Source organism: Mauremys reevesii, linkage group 1, assembly GCF_016161935.1.
Source record: "Mauremys reevesii isolate NIE-2019 linkage group 1, ASM1616193v1, whole genome shotgun sequence".
Classification (NCBI taxonomy): domain Eukaryota; kingdom Metazoa; phylum Chordata; order Testudines; family Geoemydidae; genus Mauremys; species Mauremys reevesii.
The window spans coordinates 182,469,616-182,489,592 of NC_052623.1; the positions used below are offsets into that span (position 1 = coordinate 182,469,616).

The 19,977-nt window shown below is 39.2% G+C and overlaps 1 protein-coding gene across 20 annotated transcripts in view; it reads right to left on the reverse strand.

The window, feature by feature from the left end:
• Positions 1-379: 379 nt before the first annotated feature.
• ROBO1 (roundabout guidance receptor 1) overlaps positions 380-19,977 on the reverse strand; it is a 1,025,913-nt gene continuing 1,006,315 nt past the window's right edge. For all 20 annotated transcript variants that reach the window (XM_039532354.1, XM_039532376.1, XM_039532316.1 and 17 more), the window contains 4 exons: positions 18,736-18,888; positions 6,780-7,088; positions 3,258-3,454; positions 380-2,084 (listed from right to left, as the gene is read on the reverse strand). In XM_039532354.1, the coding sequence (XP_039388288.1) occupies positions 2,070-2,084; positions 3,258-3,454; positions 6,780-7,088; positions 18,736-18,888 (674 nt within the window). In that variant the 3' untranslated portion in view covers positions 380-2,069. The remainder of the gene's footprint in view (positions 2,085-3,257; positions 3,455-6,779; positions 7,089-18,735; positions 18,889-19,977) is intronic.

The window sequence follows — 19,977 nt, forward strand, 5'->3', positions numbered from 1 at the left end:
AAGTAGATTAGCAAAGAAATTCCCTAGCATTGAATTTGGAGTCTCTTACACCCATTTCCTCCCCCAACAAATGTATCACCTCTCTGGTCTACAGTGTTATATGTGCATTGGTTAGGGACTGGACTTCTGTCTTCAGCTCATTTTGGAAATTAGCATGCTTTCAGAGATGTGATGGTTTACCCCATTAGAGCTGCTAAAATATTCACGAAGCACTCACTATTTCTGTCTTTAGGATCATCAGAAGTTATTATGCAAAAGTCTAAGGGACTGATCCTGTTGCCTTCAGTGGAGTAATCAAGTATATTGATATAAATCATATCATAATCAGACTCTAAACATGAGTTTTGAGAAAACCAAGAAACCTTACAAGACAAGATGCTGTATTTGAGAACATTTTTAATAAATAATGTGACAAAAATTACTTTTCTGATTATTGGATCCTCAGTATGCAAAATTATGGCTAAAATATGAGGTTTCTTACATGAGCATAATGAAAACATCAATCACATAGATTGTTCCCTTAGTACTGCACATCCTTTCTATGTAACCATTTTTTAAAAAATTAACTAAATGAAAAATTTCAGTCCTCAGTTAACACCAAAACACTCTTTTTTTCTTCCATTGGGGCTAGTCCTGATAGCTGTCCATAAACAAACACACAATTTTCCATTAGCACCAATGACAAAGAAATCATATAATTACAGAAAAGATAATAAAATCTACAGAGAGAGGACATCATTTGGCAAAATTCAACACAACTAATGCCTCTATTTCAGCTTTTATGAAAATCCACTGTTGAGATAGGCCACAGTAAACTTGAGAATGTTCCACAAGTCCAGGAAAAGTGAGAACTGTTCTGTTTATGGCCCACGTGTAAGTATGTTACTTTACCATCTGTCATCATTCAAATATTCCAAATACAAACATAAAGCATTAACAAAAAGATGAAAACAAGTCCCAAACAAATGCTTTTTAACATTTTTCAATAAGACAAAAAAGGTTAATAGTTACAATGGTTTACAAATAAAGTTTAGTGATTGTGCTTTTAAAACCAAAAAAAAAAAAAAGCAGTGCATTACAAAACAAAACAAACCCCAAGATCAAACAAAACATCTTAAATGGCACTTCTTTAAGGTGAATTGATACTACAAGTAGAGGTCTGAGATTTGGGCCAGTCGCAATAACGATGTCCTTACCCAATTATTATTAAAAATGTCCATTATTTTCCTTGCTTATTTTTATGCATCATTTAAATTGAAAATTAGAACAAGTTTCTAATAGGCTTATTCATGCCATGACTAGACCACCAGAGTTTCTACTGGCTTGGCTCCTGCCTATCCCAAAGGACATTTTCAATAAGAATGTACTTGAATGATGAAAATGGGGAAGACAAATTAAAGTACCACAGGGGCTTTAAAATGAGTATATATTTACAATATGAGCTACCCCGCCCCAAATTGCTTCTAGTTGCATTTTACAAAGTAATTCTTTTGCTGCTGCAAAGGGTAATTGAGAAACTGGCAGGAAATAAAAGGAACAGTCTATTTTGAAAATGCAAGTTACCCTTTGCACTAACTGCAGGCTAGAGTAAAGCCACTACATTAGAAGAACCCTTTGCATAAATTTCACTTTATGCAACTTAGTATTTTTAATCAATGCTATATTACATGGAAGATTATCAACTGGCTCGGTGCTGTATCAACTGGCTTGGTGCCGCCTGCAGGGTGAAAACTAGGAATCCCAGGTTTTGGCACCCTCTTCTGTCCAAATCCTGAAGTGCCAGTTGGCATCCACACAAGGAAGAGCAGATTACCTGCCTTTTGGGCAGAAAGAAGGTGATACACTTAGCGTTATGCAATAGTCAGGGGCTGTTCATAATGAAAAGGGGTTAAAAAGAAATAGTAAAATAAAGACTAGCGTTCTGATGGCATGAATAAAAATGAAAGTTTGTACACTCTGATTGCACTGAACATTATTTCTGGCGTCAAACATCATCAGACTCGAGGCATCTTAAGTGATATTTTTCTGATTAGATTTCAAAGCATGTTACAGTACATCTCTTGTCCTCTTCAGCTTTCGGTTTCCTGTAAGAAATCAAAAAAATGGCTAGGAGTTAGCTTCATTTTATTGTTTAAAGTATTTTCATTCTAGCCTTAGAGATTTTTACTCACAAACAACATATAACCATACTATTATGCATGAATTTTAAGACAAAGGCTGAATTTGGTTGACACTAGAGGAAGACAACAAAATACACATAATAAGTCTTTAAATATCTATTCAGTCTAATGTAGCACCACAGACTCTAAGATATATCATGAGAGGGTAGAGTTAAGGTTGTTTTGGGTGCCCTAACTCTGTATTTCTATATCTGAACATGTTTGTAATATTTTAAATTTAATCTTTATTTTGAATTTCCTGTGCTTATAATGCTTGGTTTTGTGAATAACCACAACATCCTTATATGTATTCTCAACCATATCTCTAATTTAACATAGCTTTTGTTTAGGAATAACAAACAACAACAACAATGTATAGAGAAGAGCAACAAAAATGATTAAGGGTATGGAACAGCTTCCAAATGAAGAGAGATTAAAAAGACTGGGACTGTTCAGCTTTGAAAAGAGACAACAAAGGGGGAGCATGGTAGAGGTCTATACAATCATGAATGGTGTGAAGAAACTAAGTGTTATTTTTTACCCCTTCACATAACGTAAGAACCAGGGGTCATCCAATGAAATGAATAGGCAGCACATTTAAAACAAACAAAAAGAAGTACTTCTTCACACAACATACAGCCAGTCTGTGGAACTCATTGCTGGGGATGTTGTGAAGGCCATAACTATAACTGGGTTAAAAAAAGAACTAGATAAGTTCATGGAGGATAGGTCCATCAATGGCTATTAGTCAAGATAGTCAGGGAGGCAACCCCATGACCCGGGTGTCCCTGAGCCTCCTACTGCCAGTTGCTGCGACTTGACAACAGGGGATGGATCACTTGATGTTCATTCCCTCTGAAGCATCTGGCATTGACAGAAGACAGGATACTGGGTTAGATGAACCATTGGTCTGACCAGTATGGCCATTCTTATGTGCTTATGTTTAATGAACAATTAAAATAACTAAAATAATTTTCCTAGGTTAAATATTTCCACTTTTGAAACATGCTTTCCCCTTGCTATCTATCTAGGTCCGCAAATCATTTGCCAGTGACAAGGGTCTATCCTATGCATTACAATTAGTGCCATTGCAGTTACCTCTAATTCTTCTTCTTCTTCTCCTTGTTCATATGCTCCCAGTATTTGCATTTCTGCAGCATTTCTTCGGCCTATATTGGTTTGATCTGCCCTTTGTCTACCTCCCGATCCTCTTGATGACATAGAGCTGGAGGAACTGGGATCTCTTGGATTATTTGATGTTGGAAACGTAGGCCTACAATATGGTAAGATGTCCTCTGTGTAATGAAATATATACGTTGTTATATACATTTATATGTGCTGATATAATGTGCATCTGCAAAGTCTGCATACATACTTGATGTGTGCAATTTTCAAATGGCCACTCAGAGATTTAGAGTGATGGCTGATAGCACTATGAACTGCTTCACAATTGTTTCCGTAACCGAGTAAAAATGTTATTGAAGAAAAGGTAATAGTGAGGTTAGAAATATGGAAATGAAGAGAAAGAAGCAACTGAAAGAATGATCCATAATTCATGTCCACTTATGACATAAAACTTATGATCCCTGCTCTATATTCCAGCAGAAAATGGAGAAATAAAGAAAACCTTTGCAGCATATTTGTCAGGTATGACCTTGGAGGTGGAGGGGACAATTCATCCTTGATCTCTACTGGAGTTGTGGGTGCTCAGCACCTCTGAAAATTAGGCCCAGCATATCTCAAGCTGAACATTCAAAAATGTAGGCACTCAAATTTAGTGGAAACTTTTGTAAATCTGGGCCTATGTCACTTGGCCAGGATCTTACAAACAAACAGTAGCAGACTCAGTAATGCACTTCAGGTCTCCTGTCTCCATATGCACTAGACCATTGTTTCCCAAACAGTGTGTCCTGTCCCACCAGTGGATTGCGGAAAGGCACTAGAGGAGTCTCAATGTCCAGGGTCAGATTAACCCATCATTGGGCCCTGGCCTAGGCAAATATACACTTCTCTTGGCCTGATGAGGACGGGAGGCCACAAGAGTTGGATAGCGGGATTGCCTTGCACTCACCCTGCAGGACTGGGCCTAGCTCCCCGCTCTGGGCATTGTAACCTGATGCACAGGGTTTCACCACAACTCAGGAGGCCAAGCCTGTGACCCCAGGCACTAGGTCACAACGCCTGGAGCAGGGAGTTGATCCCAGCCCCATGAGACAGGAGCCACTGCTATTGGGTGATTGTGGGGCAGACTCTCTCTCCAACCTCTCCTGCTCACACACTGTGTCCTCCCTTCCCCTCTGCTGGGGTGGAGGGTACATCTGTGAATGGTGGCTTGCAAAAAAAGAAAAATTCAGTGAATGGGGTGCCTTAATAAACACTTTGGGAAAAGTTGGGCACAGAAAAACAGACACACCCAAAATCAGCTGACACTTTGGAAAACTTTGGCCTTAAAATTCCTTCTCTCTCATTTTTTATTTTGTTTTGAGATATATGGATGAAAAGCAGTATACCAGAGCTAAGTATTTTTATTAAGTAAATAATAATTAGACTCAGTAATAGATACCGCAAACCTGAATGCTTCCATTCCTTTTATTGTCAGTAAATTGCATTTCCTTACCCAGTCACATGTAGGCTGCCTAATGATTTTAGAGTTCAAGTGCATATCTATAAATCAACACACAGACATCTGCCCTAACATTTTAACTGTTTCTGAAGGTGAGATGTCCCTTAAATATTAACATTGTTTCCAATTTTACTGTCATCAGCAAATTTTGCCACCTGCTCTAAGCCATTAATACATAAATTGAAAAGCAACAGCCCCAGAAACAACCCCTGAAGTAACCCTCTAATGACTTCTCTTTATTGTGACCCACTGCCATTTACAGTGACCTCTTGCTTATGTGCCCATTTAACCAATTTACTGTCCAATTTCTATTCCCCTGTTTTGTATCCAGGCTAGCTAGCCTAAGAAAGAATCAAGCATTCACTTGATACTTTGCCCAAAGCTTTACTGAGGGCCAGACAGCTACTGTCATATGAACTCCCTTTATCAATAGCCTTACTGACCTCCATAAAATGAGAGATTACGTTGGTCTAGCATGATCCATTTTTTGTAACATCATTATGGTTACTATTTGTAACCTGTGCATCTCCAACCCATTCTATTGGTCTAATCTTCATTATAGTGTTCTACTTTTTAAAGGGGACCGAAGCAAGACTAAGTGGTCTTTGAAATCTGGGTTGCACCTTTTTCCTTTATAAATGTGAGGTAAAAATGAGTCAATTTTCAATTCACCAGTACTGTTGCTAAATATCTGGGTTACCTGAGTCTCACTGCACGCCCTTAATAGCCTGGGGTACAGGCAGGAGGAGCTCATACAAGTTACAAATGTCCATAAGGCATTCCAAGAATGTCTCTCCAGGTGTGGCTGCAACATGTAGGGTATGCACATACAGGCCTGTGCATATAAGGACCATACAATAGTGAAAGGAATGTATTATTTTCACAAGATTGAGTTCACAATATTGCCTACTTGATGTACAGCAATGTGACCTGTTTTCACTTTGTAATGCAGTATAATTTAAGGCCTTTCATTTTCAGTTTTATTTATTTTTATCAAAACTTTCCCAATTTTTACAAAAGTCATTATCTGGGGGGTGGGAGGAGAGTGGGGGAGGGGAAAGGTTGGGGTTTTTTGTGTGTCTGTGGGGGGGTTGTTTTATTTTTGTTTTACTGATTTTCTCACCTACATTTTGGAACCACCTGGTTCTCCACTCCAGAAGAAGAGATGGTGGCCCAGTAACCAGGGCCTTCCACCCTCCAACATTAACCCCAGTAATCACCAAGAAAAGTGAAGGGTTTTTTGCATCTATATTCAGCCACCACAGTTATTAAATTGCTTGTGTATGCATGCGTAGCTCCTTGTGTCTCCAGTGCACATCCTCACCAGGAGCACTTGTATTGATCCTACTGTAAGTGTGGGGCATTGTAGGACGAAGGGTGACCAGATGTCCCGATTTGATAGGGACAGTCCTGATTTTTGGGTCTTTTTCTTATATAGGCTCCTATTATTCCCCTGTCCTGTCCTGATTTTTCACCCCTTGTCCTGATTTTTCACATTTGCTGTCTGGTCACCCTAGGAAGACGGCTCCTGATAGACAGTAACAGTCAATGTAAGCAACACAGTATCTACACTGATACTGCATAAACCTAATTACATCAACCGTGACTCTATGTCATGCAGGGAGGTGGTGTTACAACACTGGCATAGAGAGGCACTTATGTCAGCAGGAGCCACATTTAAGTGAAGATACTTCCAAAGATAGTAAGATGCAAGACAAGTTGCGTCAACCTAACCCCATAGTGTAGCATGGGTGCTAGAACAATTTGTATAGTGGGGGTGCTGGGAGCCATTAAACCAAACTGCAAACCCTGTATATGATGGAAACCACTTCAAGTCAGGGGGTGTGGCAGCAACCCTCCAGTTCCAGCACCTATATAGTGTAGACCGGGCCTAACTTCTCAAGCCTGCTGTGAATTTGATCGGGAGATCTGTGGACCAGATCCTCCTGCTTAGCTATGGTATATATTTCATTAAACTCAATGCATGTCAAAATCACCTTGGAGAAGATGAGTTTTTGCTGGTGTGCCTTCTCGCTTTGCTGCTTTGATTCCTCGCAGTTTCCCATCATTTTGCTGTTCCTGCAATTCTCTGCGCTCTCCTGAATTTGTCCGCACATCAGAATGCTGTCTGCCATCTGCCCCTTCCCTCCCTTTGTAGCTTGCTCCTTTTCTTTCCGAGGACCAGTCTGTTCTCGGTTCTATAGAGGCAAGTTTTGGCAACATGACAGGTCGCACCTCCAGCTGTGACTTGGACTGGGCAGTAGGAGATTTAATAGCAGGAGGTGGCACTGGAGGGGGTGGCAGGTCTACAAAGTAAAAAAAAAAAAGACATCAGGCATTAACAAAATTAAGGAATAATATTTTACTTCCACTGTGGTAACTCATTATATTTTTACGTCAATTTCCTCACAAAAGAAAAGCATTCACTTAGAATTAAGGCTGCTCAAGTGTACAGCCAACCCAATCATTAAAACATCAAGAGTTAGACTTTCCCCCTCCAATCACAAGATGAACTTAGAAATCATTATTTAAAAAACAACACATTTATTGTGTTAAAATGTTGCGTTCTGCTTTTTGAGTCTGTAGGAGGAAGTGGCCACCCTGTGATAATTTCCAGTTCTAAATTCAATCCTAAATGTAGCAAAAATGAAGGCTTTCCAACTGGCTGCTCAGAGAGAGGCTTCACCTATTCTTTCCTACCCCTGGGGTGAGAGAGCTCATTCTCATTCCTCTCCTTTGGCTTCTTTATCACCGTCTGCTGTGCCCCTATTTCCCTTAATCCTCGTAGCCCCTGAACTCGTCAGCCTCCCTCTTGCACACCATACGTCTCTCCTTCTCAGTTTTCAGTGCAGCCCCACACATCCCTGTCTTCCCTTCAGTCTCCTTCAACTCCCTCTCTGCATCCTCCTGCTCCACAATCCTCAGCATCCCTCTGAGTCTGCCTTGCTCCCACATCTCCATACAGCTCCTCCTGCCTATCTCTGTATCTCCTCCTTAGTTCTACCCCTTCTCAGTCTCTCTTCTGCTTCTTATCTTCTCCTGTCTCCTCACACTTTTCGATAAGGCTCCCTAACCATAGGACTGCAGCCATTTTCCTTGATGGCAGCTTGGCTTCAATCCTATGGAAAACAGTGAGTGCTGGTGGCCACCCTTAGTAGGGGCTTGTCTACACAAACAATTAGTTCATGGCATGCTGGGGTGTGAGTCTACTTTGCAATAGCCTGTCATGGAGTAACAATTCACATGGATCCTGCTGATGTGCATTAACAATTTGTTAATGAACTTTAATTTAGTCCTCTTTGAAATGAGACCAATCAAAATGCATTAATAAATTGTTAATACACATCAGCAGGGTCCATGTGAACAGTTACTATATAGCAAGATAATTCACACTCCAGCTTGCTGCAAACTAAATGTTTGTGTAGAAAAGCTACAGGGGCTGCCTCACTTTCACATGTGGACACTGTTAACATAGTTGCCAATTTGCCTTATTTCAGCCCTATTCAAAGTCATGGGTGGCCATTTTGAATAAGGGAAAACCTGCAAAATGGAAGACAGCAATAGAGAGCATGTGAAAGTTAAAAAATCAGAATATCGTGAGCAAAGCAAAATAGTGAATAAAGGCAACACTCACCCATCAGAGTCTCCATCTCCCTATCCTACCAACACATTCAAACCCTCATTCACAAACTCACTTTCAGATTAACAATACTATTGCTCTCATATATATTTCACGCATAGCAAAGTATTACAATCACTGCTCTTGAATGTATGCTAGTATAAAATACTACTTACATTCCAAGGGGCTGAACTACATTTTCTGTGGAAATAATAACTGTGAATGTCATGTAATAGCAGACATCTCTCAGAAAAACAGACTAAATTTGCTAAATTATTGACTTCTAAAAGAGACCTTATAGCTTCTGAGGGAGTTCCATGTTGAATTATTGTAATGAATATTGGTAATGTCATTAGATTTTATGAAAACAACACAGGCCAAAATGTTCAGTAGTTGGTGTTTAATAATAGAGTCCAAAGTCCATGTACACCACACACCCCTAAACATTCCGAGCTTCCACAAATCCTACTGATTTTAGTGGGAGCTAGAAGTGCTTGCCACCTCTGAAAATCAGTCTACTTTTATTTTGGTTCCCAATCGTGGATTTAGGAGCCTGACTATCATCACCCAATTTTTAAAAGTTTGGATATGCTCCTTGTGGATATTTATCTTCCTTGTTGAGGTCCATCCAAGAGAAGAGCAGGCTTTTGCTACAGTTGTTCAGGACCTGAAATGTACTCAGTTCTTCAGGAGGGATATGGCTATTATAAGAGAAATGCTGCTGATGGCTACACCCAAAGGGTAATCTATAAGTACTAATTGTTCTGTTATTTTTCAGAATTACAGAATGGCGCATCCAACGTCTAGTAAAGGAAATATATTCAGTCCTAGTCTTTGTGGGCATGCCATATGTCACCTTTTGCAACCTCCTTATGTTGAAATGTTCCCAATTAATATCAATATAAAGATAAGGGTGCAAACAAACCAACTTAGTTTTTAGGTTCAAGACTCTAGGTCGGTTACAGAAAATTTATTTAGTAGAGGACTGCTAGATGATACTTTGAATGATACAATTAAACTTTATTCAAAAGACAAATGATTACTTTAGCAAATAGGCATACAATTATCTCTTACACTACAATTATACATACACTCAAAGATAAAATAGTGTATTAATGGATGGTCAGTCCACGGACAATAGAATGAAGTACAGCCTTATAATTGTGGAAGCTAACTGTACCCTTCTGATGTTAATTAGAATTCTTCTGCAATTTACCAAGGCTACTCCTTTTCTAATCTATTATAATGCTAGTTAACATTAAACTGCACCTTACCATAATTATATTTCCACCCCTTCCTTACTCGTTCTTTACATTACACTTTATTTAAATAAACATCTGCACTAATGTCCTTCCCAGGCTATCAATATAGATAGTATTTTAATCAAACATTCACAATCTTCAAAAACACTCATTAAAAACCTTGCTCAAACCAGTTATAATCAAAATATAACAGCAATATAACCTTGGGTCATGTCTTTGTTAACTTTAATTTTTCCACTTTACTGACTCCAACTTATCTCAGACTTTCTCATATTAGCAACTTCAATTTTCCATACTCCTGGACAATTAGGCTAACTTAGGCCCAAAACCTAATTTCTGCTTATTTCTTAACCTAAACCATCCAATAGGCTACACACAGCCTGTAATATACACAATTAATACATACAAGGAAACATGATGCTAACCTGAAAGACGTGGGTATGTAAAACAGGGTTTGCATTAAAGATGGCTTTCTGTACTATTTCAGTAGGTTGCATTATAGAACCATACGGCTAGAAGGGACCACAATGGTCGTCTAGTCTAACCCCAGGCCAAGATGCAGGGTTTGTTGTTTCTAAACCATCCAAGACAGGTGGCTGTCCAAACTCCTTTGAAAACCTCCTGTGAAGGAGATTCCATGACTGCCCTAGGCAGTCTGTTCCATTGCCCTACTGTTCTTATTTTTCTAAAAAGTTTTTGCCTGAGATTTAAACTAAATCTATTATGATGTAGTTTGAACCCATTTATTTTTGTCCTGCTCTCTGTGGCAAGAGAGAACAACTTTTCTCCATCTTTTTTATGGCATCCTTTCAAGTATTTGAAGACCGCTATCATACCCCCCCCCCCATCTGCTCTTTTCCAAACTAAGCATACTCAGCAATTCCTTCAGCCTTTGCTCATATGGCTTGCATTCCATCCCTTTGATCATCTTTGTCACTCTCCTCTTGATCCTTTCCAGTTTCTCTAGATCCTTTCTATACATTGGTAACCAAAATTGGACACATTACTACAGCTGAGGCCTAAGTAGTCCTGAGTAAAGCAGTACTATCCCCTCCCATGACTTGCATGCTATGCCTCTGTTAATGCAGCCTAAAATTGCATTTGCTTTTTTTGCAACAGCACTGCATTGCTGATTCATGTTGAGTTTGTGATCCACTACAATTACCAGATCCTTCTCAGCGATGCTGCTGCCAAGCCAGTTGTCCCCAATTTTCTCTTTGTTGCCTTTTGTTTTTCTTCCCTAAATGTAGTACTTTACATTTGTCTTTATTGAATTTCATTTTGTTGTGTATAGCCTAGTTCATCAGTTTATCAAGATCCCTCTGAATTTTAGCTCTATCCTCCAACTCCTCCTAGCTTTGTGGCATCTGCATTTTTGATCCGATCTTCTTCTTGTAGGTATGCATTATGTAAATATGAAACAAAGTACTGAAGAAGTCGTAACAACTGAGGCTGCTTGGCACAGTCACAGAATTGAAGCCCCAAAACCTAACATAAAGACTAATGAGACTGGCCCATTGAAAATAGTTTTATAACTTTTCTCTTTCATTTAGCTTGTGCTGCAAAATCAAATGTATACCAACACGGCAACAATAACTATTTATAAGGTGCATATATGCTATTTTTTTCTGTTCCGCATTAATATTTAACATTTTTAAAAACAGAAGGGGAAAGCTATCAGTCAGTTATAACAGCACACAACTGTATTATAAAAGGTGAAGGAAAATTTAAAAAAGCTAACATATGGTAACTAAGATACAAGGCTGCTTTGGATCAAGGCTACAGGAAACAAACCATAGGCATAAATTAAGTAAACAGGTGAAGAAAATGTGCATGTGAGAGGTGTAAATGATAGCCCTGAGTCAGTAATGCATTCATCCCAAGTGCATCTATTATAGAATGAAGACCACTGAACATTGTAAAATCCCTGCTTCAGCAATTTGCAATGAAATGCATTCATTCTCACTATTTCCTCTGAGATGAGCTGAGAGAGCTTTCAAAATCTCAGAGCAGCTGCACTTTTCAGCTATTACCACTGTACATTCAGATAGTTCAAGGTATATTTGTGCAGGTGTACATTTGAACTGAAAACTGACTAAACTGTACAACAAAAGTAAGGAGATGAGTTCAAAATGAGTAATAAATGGAATATAAGTAGGGCTTAAATTCATCCGGAGCTGTCTGGAAAGGAGCTCTGGTAAATATTTTCAAATCCGCAGTAGCCCTGGTGCGCCCCACAGGGCAGAAACCATGAGCTCCAGCACGCCACAGTGAAGCCCAGAGCTGAAGGGGGTGGGGGACTTCAGGAAATAATTTCTTAGAATTTAAGCCCTGTGTATAAGTAAATGGAATGATGGAATATATTCCTGGCGTTAGCAACCAGAACGCTGTCCTACGAGGGCTGCTGAAGATTCCCTCTCAGGAGCATTGCAGGGGTGTGCCATTCTGAGGGAAAGGGTGGAATGGTGCATGAAGCTCTACTTGAGCCTTAGCTGGCATAGTGGTCCGTGTGGAATCACTGCAGCAGGGCTAACATACAGCAGTCCTTCACCTGCTTTAAGTTATGCTCGGGTTCATTTCAGTCATCAGCTGGCCCGGAATCAAGGGAGTAGAAAGGGGTTTAAGCTACATTTCCTAATTTTGGAAAACTGAGTACTTCAGGTAAAAGAAACCAATAATGCCCATCAGCCTTGCCATCACGGGTGGTAAAGACCTGTCCATCTTAATTTATACATCTTTCAAGCACCCTCCAGGGGTAAGTCTCACACTTTGGGAAATCTTTCCCTCTCTTCCCCTTATTTGCATCAACTATAAACTAGGAATCTTTGTAAATTCAATCTTTTTTCTTCTCCCTGCCATAACATCGGGAATTTTGTGGGCATCAGGTTTGGAAAGTAGTTGGAATTATTTGAATACGGGCTGCTCTGACCTCTCAACCATTTTTAGACTTGTCTTATGAAATAACACTACTTCTCTCAGACTGAAAGAGTACCCTGTCAAATAACCTGAATTCTTACATGGTCTGGAAACAGGAATATACTAGTAAGTAGCTGCATCAAAGTCTCTTTACTTAATGAGAGAGAGCCCATTTATTAGACAAAAGGGTAAAGAAGAAAGATGATCTTATGGCAGTGAATCTGATTTATCTTTCTGAGGGGATTGTAAATATAGAAAAGTCTTTTTGACAAAGACAAGAGGCAGATTAAGGTTTCGTGGGCCCCTGGGCCAGAGCAAGTGTGTGTGGGGGTGTCCCCTCCCCACCCCTTCTTCCTGCGGCCCTGCCCCCACAGCCATCCTTTCCCTGGGGCCCACCCTTGTTCCACCCAGGATACCCCACTTCTTCGCCCCCACTGTAGCCCCGCAACCCCTTTTGCTCCTTTCTGCCCACCCCCAATGCAACCGCAAGACTGGATCGAGAAACTCTATCCCCCCACCATGGCCTCGGGGCCACAGCAGGGAGTGAAAGCTCCTCCAGTCCCAGGGCTGCAGTGGGGGTATGGGTGCTGGGGCTTCTCCTGCAACCCCATGCGCTTCTGCGGGGGACCAGGGTCAGGGCACTGGGGCTTCTCCTGCCCCACCTGCCTGGCGCTTCTGCCAGAGAGTGAGTTGAATGTGGGGGCTTCTCCTGCCATACTGCAGCTTCTGCTGGGAATGTGGGCTGCTGGGCGGGCTTCCACCGTCCCATGGCTGCTGTCGGGATCAGGGGCTGCTACCACAGACCGGGGCTGGGGCTCTGAGCAGCCACTGGCAGCGGTGGATTTTTTCTGGGGACTCCCCAGTTGGGCAGAGGTCATGTCGGGCCAGTGGATAATCTGCCACTGGCCGAGACGGTGCAATTTTTCCTGGAAAGCAATTACAATGGTTTTTGCCAACCAATCAAGGAACTAGTCTTGATAATCCAACAGAAATATTCCCTTGATAACCTTACATCTTTGAAGATTGTTAGCTTTTCTATCTTTTGTCTAATCTCAAAACAACCCTACTCCTACACAAAATCATTGTTAATTTCAGAAATCAGTCAGTGAAACATAACTTTAAATAAACTTTTCTCCCCCAAAAACCTAACCATTTACAAGTTAGAGTGGGCAATGATTAAAATGATTATTTAGGTAGCATTAAGGCATGATAATGGAAGAGAAAACACATTCTTATGAAAAACTTTTGTAAAATTGCATTAATACAACAATAACTACAGAAAAAGTGATAGTCTCTTCAGAGAGAGCTTTGTCATACCCTGCAGGGAAACTATAAAAATCTTCATTATAACATAGTGTTCCTTGCTGAGAAGGATCCTTTAAAAAGGAAAAAGGAAACTTTTCAGAGGTCAACACTATTACACTCCTGTGGTGTTTATTTAACAGCTCAAATCACAGAGAAAATCAAAACTCAATCTACCTCCTCTAGTACAAACTGTTATGTTTCGTTATTAAAAAGAAAATGGAGGCCTCCATAGCAAGAAATAAAAAAAATTAATAACAGAGTGACATCAGACCAATATAAGGAATTCAGAGGCACCTGGTAAAGGTCAGCTGCTCTCAACTGTTTCATTTGTGTCTGCATATCAGTGTTGTATTGTGGCCCACTTAAGACAAACAATTAACAGATGCCATTTTATAACATATTCTACTGGGGAAATCTTCCATATGTGCCTTTTGAAAAGGGTGATTATAATTTTCAATAAGAATATAAATGAGAGTATATATAACAATCACGGGAAAAACAATTGCTGGGAAAATAATCAATCCACGAAGCCAGTTTTGTACTAAAATGGAGAAACTGAAAATAAACATAAAAAAGATCAATCGTAAGTAACGATGAATGAAATATTATTAGGAATCATCTCTAAAAAAATTAAACATATAAAGTCTAAGTTATTTACTATCGTATCTCAAGAAAAAACAGCTGACAGTTAAAGATTGTGATGTGTGTTTTCTCTAAAATATACCAGGCCAGATTTTCTTAACTGCACATACAAATATGCATACAAAACTGCAGACTTAGGCCTTGCTTCTGAAAAGTTTGAAGCGCATGAGTAATTTTATGTATGTGAGCAACCCAATTCCAGGTATTACTCATGTAAGTAAAGTTCCTCACCTGCTTAACTCTTTTCAGATGCAGCTTCTAAATTGCATGAACAATAATTGAGTGAAGGCATTTACAAAACCCCAGTACAATATATAAAGAAGTTTTTTTCCCCCCAGTGTGCATGTTTATATAATTATAACTTACACATAGTAAAAGCTTTTCATCTCACAAAAAATGTCTCAGTTTTAAGGTCAGTATTCCCATTTGCCTCAGGATAGAAGCAGATGCTGTGTCCTATTGCAAAGATGCTTTATCCTGGAATGTCACAGGAAACTGGATGTTCAAATCATAACATCATTTTATAGAAAAAAGGATTTTTGGTAATTTGTAGAAGATGCAAAAAATGTATTTAGATGTAATTTTTCTTTCTTTCTGAAATTGCACAGTTTAGACATTTTGTACCATCAAGGCAGAGACAACAATACAGATTGGGCTACAGTGGGGAAGAGTCAGAAACATTTTGGAATTGTTTTTTCATGTCAATATTTGGCAGAGCCACCTTTCCACTTGTGAGAAATATTGCTTTAATAACCTCATCATTTATTGTGGGTGCAAATGATAACACTGAGCTATTGACCTGTGTTTCAGGTAGTTAGCTCGCTACCATTTGTGCCTACATCAAATGTGGGAGCAACAATGGAGGCTAGATTTAAAAATCAAGCACCATATGTTGATACCTGGGGAGGGATAGCTCAGTGGTTTGAGCATTGTTCTGCTAAACCCAGGGTTGTGAGTTCAATCCTTGAGGGGGGCACTTACAAATCTGGGGCAAAAATTGGTCCTGCTAGTGAAGGCAGGGGGCTGGACTTGATGACTTTTCAAGGTCCCTTCCAGCTCTAGGAGATTGGTATATCTCCAATTATTACCTTTACCTATACTGTCAATGCCATAATCTGTATGGAAAATCCCAAAGACTATAACTCACTTCAGAAGATTTTCACTTTGTTTACCTAAATGCTTAGAAGTCTGAGGGCTTCTAATTAGTGATAAATCAAATCAAAACAACGATTCAAAAGAGGCTTGCAAATGTATAATTTATGACAACTAAGGCGCAAAAAATATTTTTAGACTTGATTTCTTAAATAAAGTATGTAAATAGGTCAGAGGAGGTTGGTTAGGGAAGAAATGCATTTGTTAGTAGGTTTTAGTAATGCGCTTGCTTGTATTTAACTCTCTGAAAGACTAGACAAAGAACAATTAAATATTCATACATTTACTCCTTACCCTCCTCTCTCAGCAAAAGATTTTTAGCAACAAATATGGAGAACATTTCACAGTCTGGACGACTGTCAATGAACAGAACAACAGAGCTGAAAGCCTGTTCTACATTCAGCAGAAACTGATCTGAACTAGTATCAGCCAAGGATATAATATTGTCATTACATTACCATGGGTTTGTGCAATCTTATACAATGCACAGTAAACTAAAAAAATAAAAATCCTGTATTTAAAAATAAGCAATGGAAAGCAAACACATCTCCTTTCATTGCTGCATTACGAATAAAAGCTCTCTGAAATAACAATAATCTACTTCATAAACCGTGCCATAAGAAAGAAAACAAAACCAGAATTTTTACAGCATATGCATATAATGCTGCTGACAACATTCTTGGCAATGTCAACCAATCATTTGATGCTTGAATTTGCTTCCATATTTTTTATCATCCAGCTGTGTAAATCCTTCATATCACAGATATTTCATAAAACTGCTAGCAAATATTTATTGAGCTAATGTAGTCAAGTAATTTGGGAATAGTGAGAAATGCTTCTATGCTACATAAAAAATAGCTGTTGTTTAGCAGTCACTTGCGAATGTGCATTTATTGAAAAGATAGAGAAACTGATGAAATAATTAATCTCTTCTCCCTTTTAGTATTTAACAACTCCAACCAGTGATAAAAGTCCAGGTTCAGACCATTAGTTTTCTTCCCCTGTAAACTAGGCTGCTCACTGATTATGGGAAAAACTAGAAGCTTCTCTAGTAGTAAGCACTGCTTTATAAAAGAAATAAATCACACTATGACACCAAACCAATAGAAGAAACTAAGAGGTACCTTGAAAGGTCAACTGTGCTCAATTGTTTCTTTCATGTCCACATATCACTGTTCTCCACTTAAGGAAAATAATTAGTAGATATTATTTTATAGCTTACTTTAAAGGACCAGCTTCTATATGTGCCTATTAAAATGAGTGATTATAATTTATGTAAGGCTTCAAATATAGCTATGCAAATAGTTTGGGGTAAAAAAGAATAATAAAACACAACTGAACTGGGTTTTATTAGCATTGCAGAAAATAGAACAACTCCCTCCTGTATGACCAAACACAATGTATAGCAAATTAATTATAACACATAGGTTACCAGAAAATCATGTCTAATTAGAAAACATGCTGAAATAAGCATCTGCTGTAGCATACAAAACAAATATTGATCACAACTGGCAAATCTGTTAAAATTTTTAGCCACAGTGCTGTATGGTCTAACTTGGTATAATTACTTTTATAAAATACACCAAATACAGATCCCTCACTTTTTTATTCCTGTGCTAGAGGGAAAGAAATGGTGACATAAAACTCCAGTCCAGATTTTCTTTCTGATGTTCTAGCTACTGTAGATGTGATTATATCAAGGTTTGATGTTTAGCCAATTTTTCAGTTAAGAGCATTCTCTTCAAGATAATAAAAGCTGATAAAATGTCCATAAAATCTTGTAAAATGCCATTACAGAGGTCCCATAAATGTAAAATTGCTAGTATAGTTTTGGGATTTACACCCTGTGTTGTCCCTTTCACAGAAGCAAACGCACAAAACCACTGTAAATAACCTCTTGAAATCAGATAATATTCTGACAGCTCAGTTTCACTGACAAAAGGGACCTGGGCAGAAGCCAAGAGGCCCAGGTGCACTGTGTCATGCCAGTATTTAATGCAGTCTAATATCAGATGGATGCTAGTGAGAGAAAATACTCAGAATAAAGTCAGATAATAGCACGGACAACCACTCATTGCAAAATTACTTCTGCTCATCATGCTGTGAGCTTTGTATTAAATTTTTCTGTCAAGTGGTAGGAATCACAGGGAGAAGTGGCTCAAAAACCCCTTCTTGTAACCCTGGATAAGGATCTATAATATTAGGCTTTCATATGATAATGGCAAATGATGCCCCTCTTTGAAAAATTTCTGACTGGTAATGAAAGTCCTAATCAGATTGTTGTTGCTGAGAACCAGGAGGTGGGGAATGATGCCTCTGACACTCCTTCGTTCCCCTCCTCCTTTAGCAAATTTAGCAAACTTGACAAGATGGGTAAGTCTTCAAGAATTTATCTTACATGAATTTCCACAAAGCCCTTGAGTTGTTTATAAAAACTGGAAGGCGGTGGTTTAATAAAAGCTGGGCCACCTGAGGCATTTTCATTAAAGGCTTTCTCTAGACAACATCACAATGTTTGCATTATCCTCCTATACTCTCCAGAGAATACAAGCATTACCTTTTCAGCAGGAGTCGATATTGTGTGTGAAGGCATGAGAGAAGATGATTACATTTTGCCTTTTGGTGCACAAAGTAACTAACAATACTCGCATTCGGATTAAAATTTGGCTATTTTGTTGGTTACCATCTGAATGCTAAATTGTTTCTGTGCGAAAAAACTGACACTTTGGAGGAGTTATTGTTCCATTATTTTAATGAAAATTTTAATCCCAGGCACACATTATTTTCAACTACTGTACCTATATGTGCTACCTTTTCTCTTAAATAATGGCAGCAATTAGCCTATTAGGACACTACAGAAAACAGGTGCAGGGGAGGCATCCATAAAGACTACCAAGTATGGAAATTTAAAATGATTAATTTGCTCAACATATTTAGCAATAGCAAACACAAATCACTTATTTTTTAAAAAAAAACATAATGTTATCTCTGAGGAAAACCTTTACACACTCAGCATACATCTAGAGCGGTTCATTTCACCTGTTTCAGTGAACTTACCATCTGTGTAGACTTCTCTGCGCAGATGTCCTGGCTGGTGTTTTTGCTTTTTGGCAGGTCGGACCTTTTGTATTACAACAGCACTCATGTTGCTGTCAGTAGACACAGGGCTGGTGGGTCTAGGGCAGTGTGATGCATGAAAATGTCTTCGGCCTGAAAAAATAATTACAGACAACTGAATGTTGTTATTTTTCTCTCCAAAATAAGATATTATATTCCCTCTCTTTTTAAAACAAGACTCACGTGCAGCCATTCTAAAACTGAAGTTATTTAATTATAATATTACATTAATCTAAATCTTGTAATATCCTTATTGGTGATATGGTTTACAGCATATTTTTAACAATTGAAGAGATACATTAATTTTCAAATCAACAAACAGGCTGACTTAGTTTCCCAGAAATTATGCAACTGGTTTGTTTCTAGTAGGTCTCCCTGCAGGAATCTGAACTCTGTGACCAAGCAGGAACAGAATACTTTATCAGCCCAATAGCTTGCAATGTCCATCAACAACAAAAATGCATCACTTTCACAATAGGCTTCATTTCCTCTGGCATGGAAAATGCACAGGTTTACTCAAATGTACCATGGCAGAACAATGAGAAGGACCTAGTTACAAATGTATATTGCGCTGCACTGCTTGACTCGTTAAGAATAAAGTTCTGTTTGTGAAGTACACCAAATTGTTCCTAGATCCAAAATATGACAAATCCCCACACCAGCCTGGAAGGGGTTAATAAGTCTGAGAAGGAATTTTGTGGTCAAATTCAGTGCTTCTCAAAGTGGGGAAGCCACTTGTACAGGGAAAGCCCCTGGCGGTCCCGGCTAGTTTGTTTACCTGCCGCGTCCGCAGGTTCGGCTAATCGCGGCTCCCACTGGCTGTGGTTCACCGCTCCAGGCCAATGGGGGCTGCGGGAAGCAGCGACCAGCACATCCCTCAGCCTGGAGTGGCGAACCGCAGCAAGTGGGAGCGCCAGGGGCTTTTCCTGAACAAGCGGCTTCTCGACTTTGAGAAGCACTGAATTAGGCCACAAAATTCCTTCTCAGCCTTCTTAACCCTTCCAGGCTGGTGTGGGGATTTGCCAGGAAGAGAAGGCAGGGCACATGGTAGGAGGTGGAAAAGAGGCATCAGACCTGAAATCAGCTAATACTTAAACCAACCAGGAGGTGACTCATCAGAAGTCCCTGTGATACCCTGATTTGCATTTCCTAATACTTTGTTTGTACATGAGCAGTCTCACA